The 17,551-nt window shown below is 37.2% G+C and overlaps 1 protein-coding gene across 1 annotated transcript; it reads left to right on the top strand.

Moving 5' to 3' along the window:
* The first annotated feature begins 2,959 nt into the window (after positions 1-2,959).
* On the top strand, positions 2,960-3,487 carry LOC149945965 (baculoviral IAP repeat-containing protein 7-B-like). Its single transcript, XM_090170682.1, has one exon. It carries the CDS (start codon positions 2,960-2,962, stop codon positions 3,485-3,487), a length of 528 nt encoding a protein of 175 aa, XP_090026808.1.
* Positions 3,488-17,551: the final 14,064 nt, after the last annotated feature.

Below are 17,551 nucleotides of genomic sequence, written 5' to 3'. Positions count from 1 at the left end.
CTCACGTAAACATGTGTTGAAAAGGGTAAATTACATAATGCCAAAAGACATTTCAAGAACAAGTTTCCCTATATGGTTCGATCAAAAAGCCGCGTCACGTGATCATCTGATTTATGGTTAATGAAAGGGGTCTTCCATAAATAAAATCATTATAATCATGCAATGCATTTTTTAGGTATAAACGTCGCTATCTATGGATATTTTCATTCGGATACATGATTACCTGATATGAAAACTGTACAAGTTTCAATATTTGGTTAAGTTGTCCCAAACAGGGGAAACCATTTTCGTGTAAAGTTAATCTAACAATGCCTCACGTACATAAATCGTTTACGTATACATTGTTTTATATTACCGTACCATCGGTCTGGTCTAATAAGAATTCGAACATGTTTTGTTCGCGAAAGATAAGGAGAATGAGATTAAGAAACTATCATTTTTAATATTACCACTTCTATAATAAACTAAGGTAGTGCTTTGGGGTCCAGTTGCGTTGGGGACGTGTTAGATATTTTTAAATGTAGAAAAATAATTACTTCTGAGGGTGGCGCGGTAATAATTATCAATTACTTGTAAAAGTATATTTACATCGTCTTTGTAGACTTCTTAACAGTACATAACGTGGTAAATTGTCAAGCGGGGCCATCTTTGTTAGATCACGTACAATGTTGTTTTGAGGCTTATAAACAAGTTGTACCCAACGGTTTTTTATATATTAACACGTACCTAAAAAGTCGCTAGATGACTTGGGTATAAGCTGATTAATATTATGACATTGTTCGGCGTCGTTATTTTAAGTTCAATGTTAAATTCGTTAACCTCGCAATTTGAAACAAGTTGTCCCTATATTAAGAATAAGCTTGGGATTATTAACAACGTTTGCAGCTCTGGCCTTATAAATGTTTCACAGTCTTTACGCACATCGTATACATGTTCCTCAAAATATCAGTTTGACGCATAAAATTTAATATTACCGCTTATAAATCCTAGTAAATATAATGCATTTATACATTGACACTATACGAAATATTTACATAACAAGGTCGGTTCGCGCTCATGAAATTTTAATAATAGTAAACTTTGTAGGGTAGATCACTTGACTTTGTAATGGATATTTCAATAACCGTTCATCATTTTAATAGAACAATGACGGTTTGAATTAATATTGTGGTATCTTAGTTATAATTAACAACGTTTGCAGCTCTGAATTTTCGTCGCTAAAGAATATGTCCATAAAGATTGATTATAAAAAGTTAAACACGCTGGTATCTATGAATTCGGGTTACCTAAAACCGTTACTTAAACAAGTCGCTCCTATATGAACTTTTAAACGGTTATTCGTGTTAAACGTGTACATTGCATAAAACATTTACGACAACATATAACCAGTCGAACATGTCTGCGATTCTTTATAATTTTGCGTTAGTTTATCAATAATATCGTGTATATAAATTATAGAATTAAGAACTATACTTGTATTGAGCCGTTATAAATGTCGTAAAAATCTTTAATATTTAAATCTATCGTTAACTAGCTGTATATTATTCCGTGTTTACCAAGCGGCACGAGGAATGTTTACGTAGCGGTTTAATAGACTTTAACATGTACGGTCCGTTAATTTTCGTAAGTGGTAGCGAAATTATGGAAGGGGCCACTACGTGAAAGAACGCTCATTCAATTTGTGAACCTTTAAAATGAGTTTAAAGGTAAAATAGTGGTAGCAGATATGGGCTTATAGTAATATTTACAGATTCTATTTAGATTTTAGAGTGGCATTGCCATTTCTCACCACCAGGGGTAAATTGAACTCTTATAAACGTTTGTTGTTTATTAAAGGACATTATAGTATTGCCATTTCTCACCACTAGGGGTAAATTGAACTCTTATAAACGTAACAAATAACGAACGTTACTTAATTCGTTGACCGAGGGTATTAAAGAGCATTATAGTTTCAACACCAGGGGTAAATTAAGAACTTAGTGGCAGCACACACTACCCTGATTGTAACGACTGCATTATTAATGTAAGCAATGTTTAAATACTTGACCAACGAATGTTCCTGTATGTTAGTTTAATGTTGATATTTCGGTTAATATTGCAGTAAAAAGCTAAGCCTAACTATTAAAGAGCATTATAGTTTCAACACCAGGGGTAAATTAAGAACTTAGTGGCAGCACACACTACCCTGATTGTAACGACTGCATTATTAATGTAAGCAATGTTTAAATACTTGACCAACGAATGTTCCTGTATGTTAGTTTAATGTTGATATTTCGGTTAATATTGCAGTAAAAAGCTAAGCCTAACAAATACGTTGTCGTCAAAACTCGGACCAAAGCTATAACTTGTTTTTCTGTTATAATCTCCCTCGTATTAACTTGGTAATAATAATGGTTAAACGTATTTTATAGCGTCATATGAAATAACGGGCGGAAATAACTTACTAGCAGGTGTTTTCGGTATTGAGTGTGGCGGCTGAAAGGGCAATTTTGGACTATTTGGTACCGTTTGAGAGGCGGTATTATTATTAATAAGTTTAAATAAAGTTTAACATATTGGAAGAAATGCCTTTCTTCGAAGAGTACCCTTTAATAACGCTCGTCTGTTTAACTATATATTTGGTTTTTTTTCTTGTGCCAGGTGTTTTAAAAACCATAACCACTAGATAGCGGTTTTTAAGTTACCGCTAGGTGACGCTAGTTACAATTTACCGCTAGGTGACGACAGTGGCCGCTGCGTGACGCCGGTTACATTTTACCGCTAGGTGACGACAGTGGCCGCTACGTGACGCCGGTTACATTTTACGCGAGCTAAATTTTTAACCAGCTTTAAATACGTAAAAATGCACTTTGAAAGAAAAAGAATAGAGAGTTTCAACTCAAATTTTTCGGCAACCTTTTTAAATGTAAACGAGTTGGCAAACGCCGGCTTTTTTTACGTTGGGAATAAAAATATTGTCATGTGTTTCTGTTGTGATGGTTTGGTTAACGATTGGAAAGAGGGGAATGTACCTTTACTAATTCACATCCAACGGTTCCCGAATTGCAAATTTGTTCAGGATGAAACTACGGATAACATTCCCGTGCTACGCGAAACGAACGATTTTTGGAATTTAGGACCTATGCGATCTGAATTTCTAAGATTACAGTCGTTTAAGGATTTCCCGATTGATTACATAGACGTGAGAGATTTAGCACAAGCAGGTCTCTTCTACACGTACAACAAAGATTGTGTCAAATGCTTCTGTTGTTCTGGAGAGCTATTGGTTTGGGACAAGAACGATATTCCGATGGAAGAGCACGCTAAATATTACCCGAGATGTAAATTCGTTTTAAACCAGAACTGCGGTAATATACCATACGAGTATGATTCAAATCAAGCGCCCTATTCAAGCACTAACGAGAAGGCTCTGGTCTATAGCTTAATTAATCATGTCATTGAAACTCTAGATCGGAAAAAATCTAGACCACTTTGTAGCATTTTATAATTTTCAACCAGAAACAATGAGTATTAAAATGTAGACGTTAAATCAATAAAACTTTGTGAGCGAGTGTCTTTCCCCTCGTTTTCATCATATTAAAACTGATATACGAAAAGACTATTCTGAACGCGTTGGTAAGGAAATTTTAAATGATGTACAATTAAAATAAGCTATTTTCGTACGTTACGCATCGTCGCTAGTAGCGCCTGTCCTGAAGAGGCTTTTTTGAAAATATACTGAAACTATTATTATCATGGTTCCTCGTGTATATAATTTGCTAGTGTAAACTAATTTTTCGTATGGTATAATAACAAAGAACACATTTACTAATAAAAAATTTATTTATAAAATGTTTTTCAAATATATTACATCATTTAAACAATGATCAATCAAATCCCTTACGTCAAATGGACAATAACCTATAAATTGTTCCAAAAAATCTTTTTCCACTTGGTGATCCTGAGAAATACGAAAGGCGGCGTAAATTTCTATTAAGACACAGGGAATTTGTCGCTTCTGTAATGGTTTATAAACCGCTTGAAATTTCGAAAAATTGTCGACCAAAACACTAAACATTAGGTCTATAACCGGTGCGCTTTGTTTTAACAGACTTAACTGTTCATCTATAAACACTTTAATATCATTTAAAGCCAGAACTTGCGCGCTACTAAGTGATAAACTGGCTGATAAGTTTATTTCGTATTCCAAATATTTTTGAGTAAACGGCATTAAATTCCATGAAAATCTTCCTCCCGAACAAGAAACTTCGAAATTGTGTTCAAAAGTACAATCGGAATAAGGTTCGACGGTCGGAATTGGCAGATAAATCTTTTTTATTGTTGTTGAGTTTAGATTTTCAATGACTGAAGACCATTCGTTTGTAAGGGCGTCCCATGTTTCTAAGGAAATGTCCGTACTTTGGGCTCCATTAGAAATATATATACCTGGCTCTTTGTTAAATATTGATACGGTCACTACCAATTGAGTGGGTGAAGATAACGTCAGTGAAACTAAAATAAAATACGTGCTAAATAAAATTAAAGTTTAAAAAAAAGTTTTAACGTACCCTTTTTAAAGGACATTGTATGAATAATCCACTTTTTGTTATCGAATCAATACAACTATAACATTTAGTCCTTGTATAAAACGTGCAGGAATGTTTTAATAGCTCGTGATACGTAACAATAAGTTTACCTCTTTTGATTATACATTTTTTTATACAATTTTTTATACAATTTTTTAAACATTTTTTTTTTTACAAAACGTGTTATAAGATAATTTTTAACTCGGAACCTAGAAATGGAAAATGGTATTAGAATTGTAATAATTTTTTCGGAACCTAATGTTTTACCTCCTTCTACGACGATAGTGATTCCCGGAGCTGTAATTAATATTTCAAATTAAAAATGAGAAACATGATAGTTTTGTTTTATAATTACCATTTCGAAGATCAAGCTCCCTAGGTTTGTTCGCTGGAGGTTTCGGAGATGTGGCTGGTGGCGATTCGGTCGGGTCGTCCTGTTTCTCGGGATATATTTCTAGGGGATTACCCTCTATACTTTTTACATATGCGGCCACTTGCCTCGCCTTTTCATAGGCGCACACATTTCTGTAAAATAAGAAATACTATATATTTTCCCCGACAAAAGATGGTGGTCATTGATTCATACCGCGTATGGTCGTTGTTAAAATGGTGGTGAAATTCTCCCCGCTCTAGCTCTAATTCGGGGAAATTAGGACACTCGAATCTCGTGGCCACAATTATTCGATCTAAGTCGATAAAGTTTCCCAGGTACTCTTTCGTTTGCCTTTCTTTGACAATAACGTATTCGGCCAGTCGCGTTATATTTAAAACATGGCGATCGACGGCCTCAATATCGTATTGTCCCTGAGCCCTGGGAAGCTTATTGACATGGTTGCTAATCGCGTTCATTTTGCGGTTTGTATCCCCCGAATAATTTTGAGCAGCCGGTGTTCGAAAAACAATGAGGTCTTCGCGACCATCCGAAGTTTTGTATCCAATCTGTAAGATTTATATGGAACTTTAAATATAATAATAATAATAATCAACTAGGCTATTACCCAAGGCACCACCATAGGCCAAAGTCATCAAACGACTTTTGAAGCCATTAATTTCGGTGGCCGGGTTACACGCCCTGCCAACAGCTCCCTACACTAACTATTACAATAAATACTAATTACTATATAAAACTTTAAAAAATTACCTCTTTTACTAAAAATCGTTTTGATGACGTATATTTATTTTTAGGCCAAATCATGGCAAAAAGAATGTGTACGGCTACAAACGATTCCCTAGAAGAAAAAACTAAGTATTTGTAACAATAAAAAAAACACCTATAGAAACTTACATTTTTGTTACTCCGGGAAGGATCACTAGGGTCAGGATTCCGAGATTTGGGCGACTTAAGGATATATATACTACCTAAAACCCCCTAGGGGGACGCGTTGGTTTTAAGAATAATGTGCAGGTGGTTAATTTTATTAAGCTAACGTAACTGAAAGTGTAAATGTAACTACTCTGACATTTTATAACCCCTAGCGGGACGCGTTGGAAACTCTAGCAGCTGTTTCTATTTCGTTGCAAACCATTTTGGTTTAATTTTCGTAACGGGTTTTAATGTGCAGGTGGTTAATTTTATTAAGCTAACGTAACTGAAAGTGTAAATGTAACTACTCTGACATTTTATAACCCCTAGCGGGACGCGTTGGAAACTCTAGCAGCTGTTTCTATTTCGTTGCAAACCATTTTGGTTTAATTTTCGTAACGGGTTTTAATGTGCAGGTGGTTAATTTTATTAAGCTAACGTAACTGAAAGTGTAAATGTAACTACTCTGACATTTTATAACCCCTAGCGGGACGCATTGGAAACTCTAGCAGCTGTTTCTATTTCGTTGCAAACCATTTTGGTTTAATTTTCGTAACGGGTTTTAATGTGCAGGTGGTTAATTTTATTAAGCTAACGTAACTGAAAGTGTAAATGTAACATTCGACCACTTGTTTAAAAATGAAAAAGATGGCGGCGTTATCCAAGCATCCTAGCAATTACCAAACTCGGGATCACACTTTGAAATAAAAATGGATATTTTACTATCGCCGTCGCTATGAATGTACCTAATTCGTCGCCTTTAAGTACCCAGTATTTCCAAAAGCATTTCGTGACTCCATTGGAAAATCCATTTGGAGATTTAGTTTCAGTTTTTTCAATTCTGTAGGCTTCCTTCAGCTTTCAACTTTTTTTCAACAGATCACGTGATATAAACAAGTCGTGAAATAATTTTCATAGATGCGTTGTGGTTTTCATAAGCCAGCCGCTATGGGAAAGAGAAAGATGTCTCCGCTTAGAGTACCAAAGAAATGCTGGATATGTGAGGAACGATACCAGTCCGTGAGAGGTTTCAAACATCATTTAATGACTCATTTATCTTGTAATAAAATAAAAGAAGAATCGGATCTGGCGTGTGATTGTGATGAGAGTGAATCTCTCCATTATACCGAGCAAGAGGAAATGTCAGATGATAAAATTATCGATTATCTTAACGAACTTATTGTGGCATGTAAAAAGCGCGGTGCCACAATGGAATCAACCGAGTCAACTACATCTAACCTGCCAGCCGAATTCAAATTGCCGACTGAAAAGCAAATGGATGCTTTGATTTATTTCCAAGAATATTGTAAAACTAATCAAATTCCTAATATTAAAACCGTTGTAAAGAAATTGTGAATAAACGTTCTTTCTATTGAATTCATTGTTATTTTTTAATAACATTTTAAGGGGACCGTATAAAAGTACTTTTTAATTAAAGTAAACTAACAATGATTTTTTAGAACACTTACAGTTTAACACTTAAAATTTAATGTAAAGGCGGTAATAAAAAACTAGGATACATATTTTTTTACATTGATATTTTATTATAATATTTTTCGTTACACTTTGAAATTAAAATATGTTTACGACTTTTGTAATATTGTTACATTTCCAACTTGGCATCCTCGAATAAATGGACACAAGGGAATTGAACGACAATGAACTATTAACGGTATGTCTTCATCTTTCCATTCCTCAACCACCATTCCACAAAAAGGGCATTTAACACTCGAGTCGTTCTTGAGCGAATAAAATCCCCAGGCGGCCAACTCTTCGGTTCCATATTTAACCCAGTTTTTAAAACTTAATAATCTTTCTTGTTCCGAAAACATTTTTAAAGACTCGTAAGAAAGCTCCTTTCGTATCGTAGGAAGGACACTTTCAAGTTCTATTCTCGCTGCTATATATTCCGCTTGAAGTTTTCGTTCCTTTTTTTTTCAATATATTTATACTTTTTAATAGTTCGTTATTTTCCTTATCACTCATTATCCAACTGTCGTCCAATTTTGTTCCGTAAAATGAAATATGTAATTCTTGCTTCGTAGGGTTCACCCTAAACTCATTACCGAAAACACCTGCTAGTAAGTTATTTCATATGACGCTATAAAATACGTTTAACCATTATTATTACCAAGTTAATACGAGGGAGATTATAACAAAAAAACAAGTTATAGCTTTGGTCCGAGTTTTGACGACAACGTATTTGTTAGGCTTAGCTTTTTACTGCAATATTAACCGAAATATCAACATTAAACTAACATACAGGAACATTCGTTGGTCAAGTATTTAAACATTGCTTACATTAATAATGCAGTCGTTACAATCAGGGTAGTGTGTGCTGCCACTAAGTTCTTAATTTACCCCTGGTGTTGAAACTATAATGCTCTTTAATACCCTCGGTCAACGAATTAAGTAACGTTCGTTATTTGTTACGTTTATAAGAGTTCAATTTACCCCTAGTGGTGAGAAATGGCAATACTATAATGTCCTTTAATAAACAACAAACGTTTATAAGAGTTCAATTTACCCCTGGTGGTGAGAAATGGCAATGCCACTCTAAAATCTAAATAGAATCTGTAAATATTACTATAAGCCCATATCTGCTACCACTATTTTACCTTTAAACTCATTTTAAAGGTTCACAAATTGAATGAGCGTTCTTTCACGTAGTGGCCCCTTCCATAATTTCGCTACCACTTACGAAAATTAACGGACCGTACATGTTAAAGTCTATTAAACCGCTACGTAAACATTCCTCGTGCCGCTTGGTAAACACGGAATAATATACAGCTAGTTAACGATAGATTTAAATATTAAAGATTTTTACGACATTTATAACGGCTCAATACAAGTATAGTTCTTAATTCTATAATTTATATACACGATATTATTGATAAACTAACGCAAAATTATAAAGAATCGCAGACATGTTCGACTGGTTATATGTTGTCGTAAATGTTTTATGCAATGTACACGTTTAACACGAATAACCGTTTAAAAGTTCATATAGGAGCGACTTGTTTAAGTAACGGTTTTAGGTAACCCGAATTCATAGATACCAGCGTGTTTAACTTTTTATAATCAATCTTTATGGACATATTCTTTAGCGACGAAAATTCAGAGCTGCAAACGTTGTTAATTATAACTAAGATACCACAATATTAATTCAAACCGTCATTGTTCTATTAAAATGATGAACGGTTATTGAAATATCCATTACAAAGTCAAGTGATCTACCCTACAAAGTTTACTATTATTAAAATTTCATGAGCGCGAACCGACCTTGTTATGTAAATATTTCGTATAGTGTCAATGTATAAATGCATTATATTTACTAGGATTTATAAGCGGTAATATTAAATTTTATGCGTCAAACTGATATTTTGAGGAAAATGTATACGATGTGCGTAAAGACTGTGAAACATTTATAAGGCCAGAGCTGCAAACGTTGTTAATAATCCCAAGCTTATTCTTAATATAGGGACAACTTGTTTCAAATTGCGAGGTTAACGAATTTAACATTGAACTTAAAATAACGACGCCGAACAATGTCATAATATTAATCAGCTTATACCCAAGTCATCTAGCGACTTTTTAGGTACGTGTTAATATATAAAAAACCGTTGGGTACAACTTGTTTATAAGCCTCAAAACAACATTGTACGTGATCTAACAAAGATGGCCCCGCTTGACAATTTACCACGTTATGTACTGTTAAGAAGTCTACAAAGACGATGTAAATATACTTTTACAAGTAATTGATAATTATTACCGCGCCACCCTCAGAAGTAATTATTTTTCTACATTTAAAAATATCTAACACGTCCCCAACGCAACTGGACCCCAAAGCACTACCTTAGTTTATTATAGAAGTGGTAATATTAAAAATGATAGTTTCTTAATCTCATTCTCCTTATCTTTCGCGAACAAAACATGTTCGAATTCTTATTAGACCAGACCGATGGTACGGTAATATAAAACAATGTATACGTAAACGATTTATGTACGTGAGGCATGGTTAGAATAATGTTTCCCCTGTTTGGGACAACTTAACCAAATATTGAAACTTGTACAGTTTTCATATCAGGTAATCATGTATCCGAATGAAAATATCCATAGATAGCGACGTTTATACCTAAAAAATGCATTGCATGATTATAATGATTTTATTTATGGAAGACCCCTTTCATTAACCATAAATCAGATGATCACGTGACGCGGCTTTTTGATCGAACCATATAGGGAAACTTGTTCTTGAAATGTCTTTTGGCATTATGTAATTTACCCTTTCCAACACATGTTTACGTGAGATGACCCCAAAGACCCTTCCTAACGGACGACAGGATATACTATCTTTACTGTCATTAACGTATTGACTATGTTAAAAACTTGAAATATCCAATAAAAAACTCCCTCATTTCTTCACCCCAATATAACCTTGAATACACAGTTTACATTTCATAAATTTTAGGCTTATTATTTACGATGGCCAGGCTTAACAATAAAACTTTACCACGTAATGCACAATGTTTCTCGCGCGTCCTCATTAACGGTAATATAAAATTAATACATGATGCATTGTCATAATATTTATCAGCTTACACCCAAGGCACTACCTTAGGCCTAGCGACTTTAAATTCGACGTTTTAGGTTAATATATATAAAAATCCTTTAGGGACAACTTGTTTAAAAACAAGCTTGATCTAAAGTAAATATGGCAAATTTCGTAAAAAATAACAAAGATAGCCACACTTTTCAATACACAGAACCCGTTTGAATATGAATCATTAAAGATGGCGGCCAAAACACATGAATTTCCAACCAAAATTACTAAGAGTGCATATAACAACCGCTAAAACCAGCCTAAAAGCTTTACCCCGTTATGTGTTGTTAGCGTAAATATGAATCATTTTTACCGCGCTTCGGGAAGGCGCGTTTAAGAGTCTATACTTTTTATGTGCATAAAGATTAATAACCTAAAATCCGTTAAAAAGGGGCCCGTATTAGGGGTGACTTATATTTGAAACTTCTACCCGAATCCAAAGATACCAGTCTAGTGGTGAAGCATTGACAAATGTTAAATTTTCACCAGCAATCTTTATGGAAGACCCATTTCAATTACCGTAAATAAGATGGTGCGTGTCACGTGACGCGGCTATAATCATTAACGAACCATATAGGGACAACTTGTTACCCAATGAGACACCCCTGGTGGGACACTATAAAGATGACCACGAATGACAGGTTATAACACGATACAAGCTTTATCCCGTTATGTTCAGTCATTAAAAGTGAATCATTTTTACCGCGCTTCCTAACGTTAAAACACAGCTTATAAAACTCATTAATATTTACTTCTTAAGATTACTTAAGACGCTTCCTAACATTGATGTCTTGACAGGTAATACTTCCACGCTAACGTTTATACTAGTAAATACAAACTTTACCCCCCTCCACTTGTTCATTGATCCTTTTCGCGCTTACATCATCATAAACGCATGTTAAATTCGCGCCAAAACTTTAACAACCATATAGCAACCAGGTCAATTACCGCTAACGGTTAATTATAAAGATACAAACATGTAATAGAGTACAAACTATACCCGTTTCCCCGCCAAAAATGCTAATGAGTTGTTAACCATCTAGCAACCAGGTTAACTGGTAATTATAAAGGTACAAACTTTACCCGTTTCCCCGCCAAAATCATGTCAAACATGTAATAAACCTAAAGAGTTTAACCACTTGTTGATCGACGCTTACACTTTCCCGCCAAAAATTAATATTCAAACATATAATATAACTACTTGATGATCCTAAACACATGTTACTATCTAACAGGTCAATGACCCATAACGGTAATCCACCTAGTTAAACAATACCACGCTCATCAATATTCACCCTTTTTTAATTGACCTTGAACAGGTCGACTAACTAGGCTAATTAATTAACACCTGTGCTCGTTACGCACGAGTGCACGCGTGACACGCGCCCGAGGGGGGGCGGAATCGCGATTCCCCGCTTCATTCCCCCCCGTCACGCAGCTGGGGACGCGTGGGGGAAAGCACGCTGCGCCCCCCTCGCGTATCCAGGAATAGGGCACATAACTACTTGCGGGGCGAGGTTTGCCAACTCGAGCGATGGTATGGAATTGAGTAAAAACCGCGTCGTGGTCCGAAAATCCACACGGGACGTGACGGACGGACCGAGGGGTGGTAAGGGTATCGAAATATATACGGTCAAGACGGGCGTGATACCGAGACGAGGCATCTTTAGAATTCCAGGTAAATTCGCGGGTGAAGGGTGCAAAAATACGGAAACCGTCACGAAGGTTAAAGGACGAGACGATGTTTTGAAGGGAGTGAGCTAACGCTATACGGCGTTCTACGCAACCGGTACGATCAATTGAGGGGTCGAGAGTGCAATTAAAATCGCCGGCTAAGACAATCTGGTCTGAGCCGGGAATGGTCGCTAAATGGGTCGAAACCCAAGAAAATAACGCTAGGCCGTCTGGGTCATGGCGAGCGGGAACGTAGATGTTAAAAATGTGTACGAAGCATTGAGAAGGGAGGGCCAATTTCACATAAATGCCGTTAGATGCGTGCGTGTCTCTGAGAACGATACGCGAAAATAAAAAGGGAGAAAAACCAATCGAGGCACCCGATCCGGAAGGGGTCGGGCATGTTAGGTGAATAAATTTTAAGGACCAATCAAACCAAAGAGGAGACTGTAGAAACTTATCATGGATATTGGTTTCTTGCAGACAGAGGATATCGGGAGCCAAGTCGCGAGCGAAAAGGCGGGCAGCCGTGTTCGAGACTGGGGTCCCGATACCCTGAGCATTGAGAGATAAAACCGAGATCATTATAAAAAATAATAATTTTGAACCAAAAATACTACTAAAGGAACTTAAAAGGAAAAATAAAATTTGAATTAACCAGAAACACATTAAGAATAAATTACTGGCTGCTAAATTGCTGCGCCCGTTCGGCCTTGAGGGCGGCAGCAACCTTACGTTCCCACTGGTAGATGGCTCCACATGTGAAGTTGGAAAGAGCGCTGGCTGCGTGAGTAGGTCCATGTAGTCGAATGGAGGCGAGTTGACTAAGGAGAGCCGGAATGTTAGTTGTGTAGGTTCGGACGTGTTCTAGTATTGGGATTTTAGATCTGTAGGTGACATCAAATAGAGCGGCGAGATCCGATTGTGGCAGGTGATTAGCGGTGGGATCTCTGACGGCAGAAGAGTCGGTGGCGTCCATAAAATCGTCCAAATTTATGTCCGAATAATGGCTGACCTCTGAAAACGTGTCGGACTGAGCTTTCGCCTTTGGAGCGGGTGTGGGGAATGGAAGCACAGCAGACAGTTTCGAAAATTGTGTTTTTGGAAAAGTCTTCGATGAATCGACGATTTTCCAAGCTGGATCTTCTGATTCGTGGTCATTTGTAGGGTTGGTGGGAAGAACCTCGGAAGATAATTTTGATGATTCAGATGGAAGAGTTGCGGTAACTGGCTCCAAAACTGGCGTAATCGGAGACATGTCCAAATCGGCGGTTACGTCATCGAATGCTGTGCGAGGCACATCCTCCGGGGGGCGTTGTTTGTCGAGTTCTGGGTTTACAATTTCCGCGAACATGGCCGGAAACGCCGCATTCATGGCATTTGATGGATGTAGAAATGAAAAACGTTAGTGGAGAATCGTCGTAATCCACGAATATGCGATCAGGCAGTGCGTCACGGGCGGCGGACGTCGCGAACTTCATATTGACTTGGCGGCGAAAACTTAGCATGCTCGGCAGATCAGGATCGGTGAAAGAAGTGCGTAAGGTCTTGATCGGTCCAACAACTTGACCGTATTCAGACATTATTTCGCGCAAGTGGTTATTTTCGAAATGGGTCGGAACGTCCGAAACAGTTACTCGGGTAGGCGGTTGTCCGACTGGATGGCACGGAACGTGGACTTTGTCAGGCATCGATAGGCCGTCAGAAATGAGCTGCGCGGCCCAGGACGAATCGTTGAAGTATATTTGAAACTGACCTTGAACGCGAGAGAATGAATGAAATTGCTGAGGGGGTACTTCTTTCTTAATGATGTTGATGTAGTCTTGAGTCGAATAAGGATAGATAGAGGCATCGATGACGAGGCCGTGTTTGGCCGGAAGTTGAGCGCGGATCCCGTTGCGGGATTGCGAATAGGAGGCGGGCGAGGAACGGAATGTGAAACGGCGACGAACATTTGTCGCGGGACGAGACGAGTTGACAGTTGTTGAATAAAGACGATTAGATTGTGATTGGTTTTCGTAGGTACGGTTAGCGGTGGGTGAAACGAAGCTGGAACGGTCGGTTTCATTATTTTCGTTGGAACGGTTAACGGTGATTGAAGGACGGCTGCATTCTTGATTTTCGTTCGTTGGAAGAGACGGCCAAGCGCTTGGCGTAAAGCCCGTAGCCATGGCGATGGTTTTTTTCTTAATGCGCGCGCGTTTAAAAGAAAAGAAAATCAAAACGTTAGGGTTAAAAACCCGCGAAATAAAAGATTTTGTAACTTGACCCACCAACCGGAAAACGGTGGTGGGGCCGCGAAAAATTGTCGAAACACGGAAAGCAAGGTCAAACTGGAAAGCGTGAAAGTTCACGAACCGGAATATATAAAAAATTCAAAGCGCACTGTGGTTTTTCTATCACTACAATCAGAAAACACGGAGCACAATTATAGCGTGGCCGCACTTAAAGAACGAGAGAGAGAGAGAGAGAGAGAGAGACAGAGAGACAGAGAGACAGAGAGACAGAGAGACAGAGAGACAGAGAGACAGAGAGACAGAGAGACAGAGAGACAGAGAGACAGAGAGAGACAGAGAGAGACAGAGAGAGACAGAGAGAGACAGAGAGAGACAGAGAGAGACAGAGAGAGACAGAGAGAGACAGAGAGAGACAGAGAGAGACAGAGAGAGACAGAGAGAGACAGAGAGAGACAGAGAGAGACAGAGAGAGACAGAGAGAGACAGAGAGAGACAGAGAGAGACAGAGAGAGACAGAGAGAGACAGAGAGAGAGAGAGAGACAGAGAGAGAGAGAGACAGAGAGAGACAGAGAGAGACAGAGAGAGACAGAGAGACAGAGAGAGACAGAGAGACAGAGAGAGACAGAGAGAGACAGAGAGAGACAGAGAGAGACAGAGAGAGACAGAGAGAGACAGAGCGTCGAACCTTATTCCGATTGTACTTGTTCGGGAGGAAGATTTTAATGGAATTTAATGCCGTTTACTCAAAAATATTTGGATTACGAAATAAACTTATCAGCCAGTCTATCACTTAGTAGAGCGCAAGTTCTGGCTTTAAATGAAATTAAAGTGTGTATAGATGAACAGTTAAGTCTGTTAAAACAAAGCGCACCGGTTATAGACCTAATGTTTAGTGTTTTGGTCGACAATTTTTCGAAATTTCAAGCGGTTTATAAACCATTACATAAGCAAGTCCCCTGTGACTTTATAGAAATTTACGCCGCCTTTCGTATTTCTCAGGATCACCAAGTGGAAAAAGATTTTTTGGATGAATTTAAAGGTTATTGTCCATTTGACGTAAGGGATTTGATTGATCATTGTTTAAATGATGTAATATATTTGAAAAACATTTTATAAATAAATTTTTTATTAGTAAATGTGTTCTTTGTTATTATACCATACGAAAAATTAGTGTACACTAGCAAATTATATACACGAGGAACCATGATAATAATAGTTTCAGTATATTTTCAAAAAAGCCTCCTCAGGACAGGCGCTACTAGCGACGATGCGTAACGTCAGAAAATAGCTTATTTTAATTGTACATCATTTAAAATTTCCTTACCAACGCGTTCAGAATAGTCTTTTCGTATATCAGTTTTAATATGATGTAAATGAGGGGATAGACACTCGCTCACAAAGTTTTATTGATTTAACGTCTACATTTTAATACTCATTGTTTCTGGTTGAAAATTATAAAATGCTACAAAGTGGTCTAGATTTCTTCCGATCTAGAGTTTCAATGACATGAGTAATTAAGCTATAGACCAGAGCCTTCTCGTTAGTGCTTGAATAGGGCGCTTGGTTTGAATCATACTCGTATGGTATATTACCGCAGTTCTGGTTTAAAACGAATTTACATCTCGGGTAATATTTAGCGTGCTCTTCCATCGGAATATCGTTCTTGTCCCAAAATAATAGCTCTCCAGCACAACAGAAGCATTTGACACAATCTTTGTTATACGTGTAGAAGAGACCTGCTTGTGCTAAATCTCTCACGTCTATGTAATCAATCGGGAAATCCTTAAACGACTGTAATCTTAGAAATTCAGATCGCATAGGTCCTAAATTCCAAAAATCGTTCGTTTCGCGTAGCACGGGAATGTTATCCGTAGTTTCATCCTGAAAAAATTTGCAATTCGGGAACCGTTGGATGTGAATTAGTAAAGGTACATTCCCCTCTTTCCAATCGTTAACCAATCCATCACAACAGAAACACATGACAATATTTTTATTCCCAACGTAAAAAAAGCCGGCGTTTGCCAACTCGTTTACATTTAAAAAGGTTGCCGAAAAATTTGAGTTGAAACTCTCTATTCTTTTTCTTTCAAAGTGCATTTTTACGTATTTAAAGCTGGTTAAAAATTTAGCGCGCGTAAAATGTAACCGGCGTCACGCAGCGGCCACTGTCGTCACCTAGCGGTAAATTGTAACTAGCGTCACCTAGCGGTAACTTAAAAACCGCTATCTAGTGGTTATGGTTTTCAAAACACCTGGCACAAGAAAAAAAACCAAATATATAGTTAAACAGACGAGCGTTATTAAAGGGTACTCTTCGAAGAAAGGCATTTCTTCCAATATGTTAAACTTTATTTAAACTTATTAATAATAATACCGCCTCTCAAACGGTACCAAATAGTCCAAAATTGCCCTTTCAGCCGCCACACTCGTTACCGAAAACACCTGCTAGTAAGTTATTTCCGCCCGTTATTTCATAAGACGCTATAAAATACGTTTAACCATTATTATTACCAAATTAATACGCGGGAGATTATAACAGAAAAACAAGTTATAGCTTTGGTCCGAGTTTTGACGACAACGTATTTGTTAGGCTTAGCTTTTTTACTGCATTATTAACCGAAATATCAACATTAAACTAACATACAGGAACATTCGTTGGTCAAGTATTTAAACATTGCTTACATTAATAATACAATCGTTACAATCAGGGTAGTGTGTGCTGCCACTAAGTTCTTAATTTACCCCTGGTGGTGAAACTATAATGCTCTTTAATACCCTCGGTCAACGAATTAAGTAACGTTCGTTATTTGTTACGTTTATAAGAGTTCAATTTACCCCTAGTGGTGAGAAATGGCAATACTATAATGTCCTTTAATAAACAACGAACGTTTATAAGAGTTCAATTTACCCCTGGTGGTGAGAAATGGCAATGCCACTCTAAAATCTAAATATTACTATAAGCACTACCTTAGTTCATTATAGAAGTGGTAATATTAAAAATGATAGTTTCTTAATCTCATTCTCCTTATCTTTCGCGAACAAAACATGTTCGATTTCTTATTAGACCAGACCGATGGTACCGTAATATAAAACAATGTATACGTAAACGATTTATGTACGTGAGGCATTGTTAGATTAACTTTACACGAAAATGGTTTCCTCTGTTTG

The sequence above is a fragment of the Leiobunum rupestre genome, chromosome 4 (assembly GCF_980474605.1).
Source record: "Leiobunum rupestre chromosome 4, qqLeiRupe1.1.hap1, whole genome shotgun sequence".
NCBI lineage: Eukaryota > Metazoa > Arthropoda > Arachnida > Opiliones > Sclerosomatidae > Leiobunum > Leiobunum rupestre.
Note: the sequence above shows the minus strand (reverse complement) of the source record. Positions and strands in the feature narration are given on the sequence as shown.

What these genes read in the sequence shown, in the direction of transcription:
- LOC149945965 (XM_090170682.1), top strand. Translation starts at nt 2,960, where the DNA reads ATGTGTTTCTGTTGTGATGGTTTGGTTAACGATTGGAAAGAGGGGAAT.